Source organism: Pteropus vampyrus, unplaced genomic scaffold, assembly GCF_000151845.1.
Source record: "Pteropus vampyrus isolate Shadow unplaced genomic scaffold, Pvam_2.0 Scaffold56, whole genome shotgun sequence".
NCBI lineage: Eukaryota > Metazoa > Chordata > Mammalia > Chiroptera > Pteropodidae > Pteropus > Pteropus vampyrus.
This window is the reverse complement of record NW_011888837.1, coordinates 6,156,415-6,168,082: the sequence shown is the minus strand read 5'-3', so window position 1 is coordinate 6,168,082 and position 11,668 is coordinate 6,156,415. Positions and strand designations below refer to the sequence as shown.

Here is an 11,668-nt window from a genome sequence, read left to right as displayed (position 1 = left end):
CTTAAATTTACCAAATCCATCTTTCATCTCAGGTCCTTTGGATCTTTCCTCTTGATGCTTTCACCTCCCCATTCTTAGCTTTTCCTAACTTCCCTCCAGTTATTTAGGTGAGAATGAGTTGTTTTAGTGACTAGCTATACCGATAATTCAGGAACACAGGACTTAACACAATCTAGTTTAAGGTACTATTGTCATTGCTAGGAGATGGTTAATAATATGATGATAATTTTAATAAAAAAATTCAAGTAATGCCTATTTTTCTATAATATTCTCATGGATAAGGGCAAGGTGGCAGTGATAGAATAAGGTAAAACATTGAGAGCAATTACAAATTTTATACCATTTGTAATATATTTGCAGAAGTTTCTAGAGTCCCTATGTTTATTCTCCTCTTTCCCTCTCAGAAAGTCAATTCTTTCTAATTGAAGACAATAAGCCTCATTAGAGATTTCACAGTTTTTAAAAAGAGTACTCTTTGAAACTCAAGCGTGTCACTGTAACACAGTATGAATTTGTTACCTCTCTGAGCTTCAATCATTGGATTTTCTGTGTGCCTGGGAGAGTTTCACTACAGGATTTGAACCTGAGTTACCTTGGGTAAAGGAGTAATTCGACATCAAGGCTGGTGTTTCTTATTTTTACCAATGTTCAAAGTAGTCCCTGATCCTACATTGGAAACCCTAAGAGTCTTACTGACTCTCACGTAGATTCTAGAATCTGACAAAATAAAGTTCACATCCAGTTTCGCTGTTTATATTTCTGTAACTAAGAGTATAAATTATATAACTTTGCTGATTTCTTCACCTATAATATAGCAGTAATAAGAACAACCTCAAGGGATTACTGTTAGGATTAAATGAAAAAGATAATACACTTAGTGTGGTTCTTGGCATATAGCAAATACTTAATAAAAATCGCTATTACTATTTCTAATATTATTATCCATTCGCTCATTAAAATATCTATTTTAATAAAACACTTATGTCTCAATTTGGAACTTTTTTTTTTTTTTTTTACGTTAGTAGGCCAAATCAATGAGATAAAAGAGAACTGAGAAATTAGACTTTTCCAGAAAGGTAGAAGTGTTTAAATCAGTTCATTGGATATAGTTGATTCTGATTGTATTTCCAATTCTGCTCCTGAACTGTAGTGACTTAAATAGTTTTTATTCTCTGCCTGTCTTAGTGGCTCTGTCTTAGCTTTGAACCATACTCATTCCTTATCTCTTGTCAGTGTGGTAGGAAATAATGAGATTAAAAATACATATAAACTTATTGAAGCTCTATAGAGGGTGATCATTTGCTGCCAACACTTTATATAAATACTCCAAGATTGTTATTATCTGTAGGCCTTTTGTAGTACTTTCATTTTTCAGAACATTTACATTACTAGTAAATATAATGTACATTAAGTGTGCATTAGAGTAATTATTACCATCTTCATCATTGGATATGGTGATGGTGGCCATGTTATTCTTTCCGACTCTGGCCCCACTCCAATGGCTTCCAAGAGGATGGCTGAGGTATACTCTGAACTGTTCCTCGGGCTCGAACATGGAGTCATCATGGATAGAGACAGTACAGTTCTTCATCTAGAGCCAATGGCACAAAACAGATTAAAATTTGCAGTGAGATATCAATAATTTGCTCAGTTTTCCTAGAAAGTGATTTTTCTTCTTTGCAGCATCAAAGAGTCAACACATATTCAAAGGATCTAAACTGTTTCATTTATAAAATAGAATGTTTATATCTAATAGTTCATGCCTGAGTAGGACTTACCTATATGTGAAGCCTCAAATGAGAATATTCTGAACCATTTTGAATTACTGGTTATGAATTATGAAAAACAAGATTAATAAAAAACACCCATCAAAAAAGACATGTAGAACATTAGCCCACATTTTGCTTGGGCTAACCAATATGGTTGCACATGTTATGATAGGTAGATTTCTGATATGGATTAGATTTCCTGGAGAGCTGAATAAGGTTCCTTTTCCTTTGTAAAAATTGAATAGTCTTATAAAGAACTTAGAAAGGCCTCCTGTTAAGGTAAAGACACGTTTAAATGCTGCAGAACTCTCAAATGTGCTGCCAAATGGGGCCTCATCTAAAAACTGCTGAGACTGAAAGTCTCAGAATGTAATCTAAATCCCTGTTTTATGGAAAGAAATCAAGTGTTTCTCAAACTGAATATTCTCTATTGGGGACTGTATATTTGAGAAAATGTAAAATAAGTTCACATTTTAGGTAACAGAGCCGCCTCCATAGTAGAGTCATGTGGTAAGTGGGATTATTTTTAGTTGAGCCATTTAAAATCCACTATACTACTGTATTGCATAGAATATGTGAGTATAGAGAAGTTTCATTCTTATACTTCCGAATAATACCAAATGATAGAATATTCTTGTGAGCATTTATACATGGCTTGCTAACTTGACTTTAAATTTCTGAAGAATGTTCCTTTTTTACTATCACATCTTTCTTAAAATCAGAATTTCTTTATAGAAAGTATGAATTTAGTAGTGACTCTTCAGGATATCTTTAAAAGAGGACATTCTGGTGAGTGACAAGTTCCAAAGACATATTGCTTAGCAAGCCAAGAAAATGAAGATTCCAAAGTGTGCTTATAACTAATAATAGGTAGATTGTCATGCAGGTACCATATAGACTATTAGACTGTATTTCTTTGTAATTTTATTAAATAACAAACTGTCTCTTGGATAGGCAGATAATCCTTTTTTGAACTTAAAACAAATACAGACATGTAGACTCAAAGCTAAAGATCACATCTGTAGTATTTTTAAACACATTTCAACCTGCTACCAGTAAAATTTCCACAAAATACGTAACTAAGACAGGAATTTTATGAGTCATAAATGTAAGAAAAGGCTGAGGTTTTCAAAGAAGAAAGCTATCACTTTTTTTATTGTTAGTAAAGATGAACAGAGGAAGAACTAGGTGAACTGGGATGGGTAAAGTCTTTTTATGCTAAACTTCAAAAAGACTAATCATATGGCAAAAATTTGACACATTGGCTTATATCAAAATCAAAGACTTCTGTTCAACTAAGAACACCATGGTCAAAGGTAACAGATAAGTGAGAGGGAAAATATGTTTACGATATCTAAAATTTCTAAGATTGGCAAGAAATTAATATTTAGAATATACAAGAAAGTACTACAAATCAGTAAGAAAAAGACAGTAATACAATAAAGACTAAAGGATAAAAATAATAAATTTCCATAAAGGAAACTCAATAAGCTAACAAACTTATAAAACAGTATCAATGAGAGAAATTCAAATTAAAACGAGATGTAACTTTATGCATTTTAGGCTAGCAAAAATTCCAAAGATGAGTAATGCTAAGTGTTGAAGAGGATATAGGGTTATAGCAATACTCATGTACTGCTAGTGGCATTGTGGAAAGTATTCTGATGCTATTTTTTCAAATTAAGTACACACATGACGTATGGTCCAGCAGTTTTGCTGCTGAGTATGTATCCAAAGAGATTCCACTCATGTCTGTACGTGGACATGTAGGAAGATGTGCACTGCAGCATTAATAGTGGTGGCAGAATACTGGGAGGTCACTGGGCACTATCACTGTGACTCCTCACTGTCTATTGCTGAGAGTGGATGGGTAAAATGTAGTAGATGCACATCAGGTGATACTATGCAACAATTAGAAGCAACAGATTAGATGTACACATAAATCACATGAAAGAATAAAACATTGCTGAATAAACACAGTAAAAGTTTGAAAAGATATACAATAGCAATTGTATAAATTAAAAACTGCACACAAAACAATAAGCATTTTTAAAGAACAAATACAAATGAAAAGGTACTCATTAACACAATAGATCGATGAGTTCTGAGGTAGGGAAGGGAATGTGACTGGAGAGATGTAAAATAAAACAAATAAATAAAATAAAAGAAGGGACTTGAACTGACCAATGAGTACTATGTGCCTTGAACCAAGGGGTACAATTGACTCAATCATCTGTAACTGACATCCAAAAATGGAAAAATGTGATTCTCATTCAATGTACACTTTTTCTCCCCACTAGACACTTTTGACACACACCAAGTTGCAGGCTTTGAGTCTGATTCAGCCAGTCTTAGTAATTGGGGTTTTTCAGGAGTTCTCACGCACATATGCATCACTTTTTGTGTATACTGCCAAGAGCATACTCTGCTGACTTGAATCTGCTCAACGTCTGTCTGTTTGGTCCTATACTATTGGTCTTATACTAAGATGTATGTTGCCCTGAGACAGTGGTGCAGGTATCAGAGGATTGTTTCTTCCTCCTCTGGGTAACGTTGTGGAGTATGTTCATCTCTGATGTACTTTCAAATTAAGAGGAGCCTCATTTATTTGATTCTGCTAAATCTCAAAAATATTACACATCATCTAAATTTCCCAAATCAACCAATGATGTATGCATTTGGTTGTAAGTGGGAGACCAAGAGGACAGCCATACAGAATAGATGATATTACTAAAAATGTTATCAATTAGTAAGAAACCTCTTAGGATGCTTGGAATTTATCTAAATTACTTCACTATGAATAAATAAAGGCATTAAGGAAGAAGAGAATTCCATTTTTCAGCGACCATGAATCTACTTACTTTCTCCCCTTTCAAAAATGTAATCCGTGAAGAATCTGCATTTCTCCTCTCCTCAAAGTCTTCCATGATCTGAGCTGAATGGCCCTGAGTGTAACACCTTACTGATGACTCGTAGCTCAGGTCTCCATTCCGAATGATAGGCACATGCAGGACACCCTCCTTCTCTTTCACTAGGAGCAAATCCTTGGCAAACTGCATGCTGGGCACTGAGGGAACAGGAGAAAAGATGGAGGCATGAGACAGAGGAAGGTGGCCACAGCCCTAGTCAGCCCTCAGCAGCCACGTGGCTGGAAAGTCACAAGTGGTAAGCAGATTTCAAGGTGTGGTTGCTGCTCTCAGGACTAGGGAACTGCTTCTACTATGAGTGCGGTTCCAATAAAATAGAATAAAGCAATTTTGCACCTGTTTTTGATCAGCTTCAGGATACAATTGCCATCTCAAATGCAGGCAGATAATGCAGGAAATGTGCCAGGTATAAGAAAAACTGTGATACATAGAGTCATGAGTAATCAAAAAATTCACTTTCTTCTGACGCTACAAACAGCAATGCAAGCCTGCTGATAGATGGCCACCCACGGTGGTCCTGGCGCCAGGGAGACAATAGGGAGAGTTGAGACACTGGTAAATAGGAAAGAGCAGGCCCTATGAAAGTGGGTTGACCCTCAGCTCCAGGCTTTTGTTGGCAGATCTTCCTATTTTCAAACAAAGTCAGAGATCTGGAGTTTTATGCAATATTTCCTAAATTTTAAAATAGCAACCGATTAGAATAGTAAAAAGAAATTTCACATAGGCCAAACTATTTGAGCCAAACAAAACACATCCACACGCTGAATTGTCCTGTGGGGCCCCAGTATGTGACCACTACTGAAGAGCTGTGTCTTCTCTTATAATTCACAGGACCTCATTGGACTAGGAAGGAACTATAGCCAAATTGTGGTTAAAAACAAGTCCTTTAATACATGGTGACGGATGAAAATTTAACTTGGGGTGGCAAACACACAATATACATATGACATATTATTGAACTGTACACTTGAAACCTATACAATTTTATTAACCAATGTCACCCCTAATAAATTAATAAAATAAAAAAATAAAAGTAACAATAATCATTTTAAAAAAGGGCTTTGGAGTAAAAAGTTCTTAATTTTAATCCCAGCCCTGCTATGATATAGAACAATCTATTTAGATTTTTCTGAGGGTTCAGTTTTTTTACATGTAAATTGTAAATGTTAATATCTAACTCAGAATTATCAAGAGGATTGAATTTAAAGAGATTATGTATGCGTGGTGCTCAATACAGTATCTGGCACAGAGCGGGCACTCAAATTTTGGCAGGAATTATCATCACATGGTTTATATTGCCCCTAGCTCCGGGCTTCTCAATACGAAGGGTTGTTTTTTTCCTGCTTACTTCCTACAATGCCTACGGTAACACTCTGCATTAAGGCGTGTCTCCTTCCAAGACCAAAATTTGTCGACTGCTGGTTATTAGCTCCTTAATAAACAATGCAAAGAGGCAGTCCCTTCAGTCATACTGACATTTTAGTCTTTGGGGCTGCAGGATGCTGACCCTACAGCTATAGTCGCCTTCCTGGCTACATCCTGGACATGCCCTGCCAAACCCGAAAGCAAGGAACAGAAAGGGTAAGCACCCAAGTATTCTGCAAGTCAATATGTAGAAAGCTTGGTTTGCCTTCAACTGGCCACTGCTCAGAATCGTTGGTATTAGCAAAATAAAACAAACTCATTATCTGAGTTTAGCCTAACAGTTGCCATTTATTACTAAGAAAAACCCAATAGATACTTCTTGAAAGAAGACCCCACCTAAAAGAAAAATTAATATCTTGGGCATTAGGCCCTGAACATTAGCCATTTAGGGCTCTGTCATCCAGTAAAATGGTCTGTGCCGTTAAGCGGGTGGCAATGACATGGCCTAGCACAGGAGGAAAAGAAGGAAGCTCGTTGCCAGGTTAAAAGCAACATAAGCAAGAAAGCTTTTCTGCTACTGGCAGATTATCTAACGTTTTGGATTGATTTTTCTTGCTGGCCTGACAGGCATCAAGTCAGATGAGAGTTAAAAGCTAGAGTGGTAATGTTTGGGTTTTGTAATGCATTAATCCACTCTAAATTCCTCTTGAGTTGTAAATGATTCCTTTTTTTTTTCTTTCTCTCTCTCTTTAACAAGATTTTAACTCTCACTTCCATCCAGAAAAAAGAAAGAAAGAAAGAAAGAAAGAAAGAAAGAAAAAGAAAGAAAGAAAGAAAGAAAGAAAGAAAGGAAAGTGGGTGAACGCATCTCATGATTGTCTACTGGGAACAGTCCCTGTTTTTAAAGAGCCCTCAGTTTTGTGGGAGACCAAGAGAAGACACAATGGAAAGACAATAGCTGAGTGCTCAGAAATAAATCTGTGTGTGGGGGCGGGGGGGGCGGGGGGTGGTTACGGCATACAAAGGGTCCAGCCCAAGTCAGGCATTGTGTTAAGGGCTTCCACAGCTGTCATTTCACATCACCCTCTTGACACGTGGCACTGTAATTACCACAGGAAGTAGAAGCGCTGGCCCTGGGGTCAGTTCTTCCAATGTGGTGAATGTATATGAAATGGAAATCACTCCTTGATTCCAGGCTCATGAGCTCACGTGGGGCATTACACACATATTGTCAACACCTCTCTGAGAACATTCATGAAACATGGCCCAACTCGCAGTTATCTTATTTGTATAAGTCTTGTGTCTCAAAATAAATTGTGGGATTCTGCTCTCTACTCCTCTGTAACTCACACAGTGCCAAGCGCCAGTCTTATGCATGGAAAATGCTTACCAAATGCTGTCACCTGCTAATCTTAGTAACGACAAAGTGAGCACAAATACAACTGCCTGAAATGTGATGGCCTCTTTATGAACAATGATTAAGTTGGAGATTTAGGAGGAATCCTCCTTCTGGTTCTTTCGAGTTAATGAGTAGGTAGGACATAGTTGCATACACAGGAGTGTGGTGCGGTAGCGGTCACAAGCCTTTCTTGCCTTACTCAACATTCCTCAGGCCCATACAAAAGTCTAATTCTAGGTAACAGAGCAGAAGGTGAAGGTGAAAACAGGAAACTGTTCTGAGATGAGCTACTTACTTGCCTGGTACAAAAAATGAAAGGAGCTAAGATCACTTCAGAAGGCTGAAAGTTGACTTTTTAAGGATCTTGAGTAACATTAAACACTGTTCTATAGAGGGCCAGCTAAAAGTGCACTATGAAAAGTCAGCGTGTAGGGTATAAAACCAGAAGATTGGACTTGGATAGAATAAACCTAGGTTTTAAATCTGGCTCCATCACTTCCTCTCTGTGTGGAATCTTCTGTGTTGATCACAGTGCAATGAAGTTTGTGTGTGTCACTGGAATCCCATTGTCAAGTGTGATAAATTATAGATGTGTCACAAAGAAATTAACATGTCATTAAATCTACTATGTGCTAAGTACTATGGTAGGTATCTTCACATATTTTATCTAATTTATTCCTTACAACAATCTTGTAAGGCAGGTATTTTTATTATTTATAGATGAACAAAATGAGGCTCAGTAACCTTAAGGCTAAAAGAGCAAAAGAGTGGAGGGGCTGGGATTAAATTTTGGCACTTTTGACTTCGCTTTCACTTTCCGCTTCATCAGGGGGAAACTAGCTATCCTTTCGTGCAAAAGAATAAGAACGCTTTTCAAAAATAAAAACAATAACTGAATTTCTTTCTTCTTTTTAAACTTTACTAAGGGAAAAAGAAATTCCATCAATTGTACTACTGCACAAACAGGACCATTTAGTGTAGTGCGGAGACTATGAACGTGGAGCCCGAAGTTCTAGACTTGAAGACAGGTTTCTTCCCCCTGATTCTAAGTCTCCTTACCTACAAAATAAAAACAAAAGTAAAACTATGGGGCTATGAGCAAATGAGATAATGTTTAATAGATCATTCTGCAAACTGAAATAACAGCCATAAAAAAGAGAATAATTGTTATAATCTTGTTCATGGTTAATAAGTTACAATTTTATGAATTACAAATCTAGATGCAAAACTTAATACTATAAAACTTCCAGAACAACAACAACAAAAAAAAACATGAGAAAATCTTTGAAACCATGGATCAGGCAAAGATTTCTTAGATACAACACCAAAAGTATGATCTATAATAGAAATACCAATAATGGGATGACTTCAAGATGAAAACTATTGCTCTTTGAAAGACATTATTAAAAGGACAAAAAAGAAGCAAAAAATTGGAACAAAATATTTATAAAACGTAAGTTTTTGTCTAGAATCTATACCGATATAATAGAGAAGAAAAACAACCTAATTAAAAAATGAGATATTTAACAATACTTCACCAAAGAAGATATATGGATGGCAAGCAAGCACCTGAAAAGATTTCAATGTAACTAGTTGTTCACTACACAACTGGTAGAGTAAGTAGATAGGTAGATATGAGTCAGAAGAAAAGGGACAATAAGGGGTTAACGAGACCCCAAGACAGATCTAGCAATGAAATGTACATAACAGGACATCTGGTGGCTTCAGGCACTTCCCTCATTTTCCCAAGATCAGAAGCTGAGCAGAAAAATAAGACATCTCTCAGTTTCAGGTGACTCTCTCCTTTTCCTATGGTCAGAAGCCAGATAGAAAGCAAGACACTTGGCATCTTCTGACATCTCCCTCATTTTTCCATGGTCAGTTAACTGCAGATAACCATTATAGGACCTGGGGGTGCTCGACCAGTACAGGCAAAAGTAGTTAACTGAGCATATGCCTACCTCAAAATCCCCATGGCGCAAGCGTATGACTTCCCATCTACAGGCACACACTACTCATGCCCGGGCCATGAGTGGAGGTTCAGAAGGAGGGGCAGGGAATTTATATCATTCAAGATGAGAGGGAAAGAAGGAGAACAAAGAAACCCTCAACTTCTCAGGCCCTCAAACCTCTATTGAAGTGCCCGCTTGGACATCTTCCAAGTGTACTCTGCCTAATAAATCACTTCTGCTTGCTACTCTTTTCCTTCTGTCTTCTCTGAGCTTTGGGCCTCTACACAAATCTTTCACAGGGGATCCAAGGAACAAGCCCCAGAATCACACAACGCAGACATCTGAACACTGGTAACACTTAATATATACTATGTTTCTCCATTTAACAAAACTTTATTTTATTATCCATAAGGTAAACTCCTATCACACCTGAAGACCCAACTTTGTGAAACCTGTGATGTTCCACACATAGTTACTGTTCATTTCCCTCTGCTCCCACAGTAGTAGATTCATAGCACTACCAGGTCGTTTATCATAATATATTTTAATTTTTCTGTTTAAAGGTCTGATCCTCTAACTAGACATGGAGCTTCTTGAGGACATGGCCCAACCACGGCACAGTGCCAGACATATGAAAAAAATATTTTGTTCCCATTTCTATGTAAAAGTGTGCATGTATGTTCTTATACACATATATGCAGATATACAGACACACTCTTACACACATTTCTTGAATGAAAATGTGAATGAGTTCCAATGTCATACACATGGAAATTAAGGAAAACAACATAACTATAGTCTGAGTCACAAACTGGCATCCCCAATCTCTTACCATCCTGGAATGTGTCATTAATTGCAATGACAGCCTGGAAGGGTTTGGTCAGTTCGGCCCCTTGTGCTGAGCTGAGGAAAACTACAAATGTCTCCAGCCCTTCAATTACTGGATACTGAGTGTCATCCAAGATAGTCAAGGTGCAATACTAGAAGAAAAATCAGGATGATAAGACTTATTATGGTATTCATTTTGCAATATACACAAATATTGTGTCATTATGTACATCTGAAACTAATATTATATGTCAATTATATCTCAATTAAATTTTTTTTTTTTTTAATTCAAAAAAGAAAAGTCAAAGCAAACCTTACAAAATGCCCAACACATAACACCCATTTGCTTTTGGAAGATAAGGACAAATGTGACAACTTGAAATTTTTTTTTTTTGGTGGTCTTAAGTTTTTTACTCATAAAATTATACTCCTTTTATTACACATACTTAGGTATTTTGTTTTTAGATATTGATATCAAACAAGTGTGATTTCTATCTTAAATCTGTGATGCTGGATATCAGATGCTGAAAATGTCACCTAAAGAGTTTGTAGAAGATCCCCCTATGTTCTGCTGTTTGTACATTTGTGTTTTTGAAGAAAGAGAAGATAGTAATATTGCAAGTGGTGTTTAGAGTCCTCCAGAGACTTTATTAGAGTTAATAAGAAGTTAATAGAGAGCATATTAACAGACCCCTCTGGCCTTCCACTGCTGTATGCTCACCTGCTCAGTGACACCTGGCCCAAACTCCACCTTCCTAGAGCTGGGAACATAATCAACTCCTGGAGTGGCAGAAGCTGGGTCTGAGGGTCGTGTAGCACACCAGACAGATGTGAAGATAGAAAGGTCAGTCCCATGGCGGACAACTGGAATCTTCACTGTTCCTGAAGTCAGATTCATAGAGATTTCAATGGTCATCCTTGAGCCAGAAAAGTCATTGGGGTTTTCACAGCAACATTCTCCTTCACAGCAGCAGCTGTTTTACCTGTCAGCTTGGCTAAACCAGCTTCAGCCATGCTCCTGTGCTCCCTTTGAGGAAGACTGAGAGGTGTCACCACCCATCTTTTACTGACACTAAGATAAAGAGCAGACCTGGAGGATGGTCTCCAGGAGGTGATGCTGTAGAGATAGCTCATAGAGGAAAGTAGTTTTGTGGCTTCACAAGAAGACTGTTCATAGGAGAAGAACAATGAACTTAAGAGGGGAGGATCCATTGAAAACATCTCAAACCTATTTTGGGAGGAGGAACTCAGAGACTAGTGCCTGTGGGATGAGCTAGAAAATAGTCAATTAAAGAAGAACCAGCTAGGGGATTCTATGGGGCCTGAAGCTGAATGTTCCTAATTAAATGTTCCTTACTAATTTGATTTCCTTATTTTATCTGAGTGGTGCACGCATCATTACTTAAACCATATGTGCTTATTGCTTCT

General features: G+C 37.2%; 1 protein-coding gene across 1 annotated transcript in view; it reads right to left on the bottom strand.

Moving 5' to 3' along the window:
- The window catches only part of FRAS1 (Fraser extracellular matrix complex subunit 1), a 421,815-nt gene that overhangs the window by 32,187 nt on the left and 377,960 nt on the right, over positions 1–11,668 (bottom strand). Inside the window, exons 57-60 of the mRNA XM_011360633.2 lie at positions 10,962–11,122; positions 10,245–10,392; positions 4,631–4,836; positions 1,435–1,591 (exon numbers count right to left, since the gene is read on the bottom strand). Of these exons, the coding sequence (XP_011358935.1) occupies positions 1,435–1,591; positions 4,631–4,836; positions 10,245–10,392; positions 10,962–11,122 (672 nt within the window). The remainder of the gene's footprint in view (positions 1–1,434; positions 1,592–4,630; positions 4,837–10,244; positions 10,393–10,961; positions 11,123–11,668) is intronic.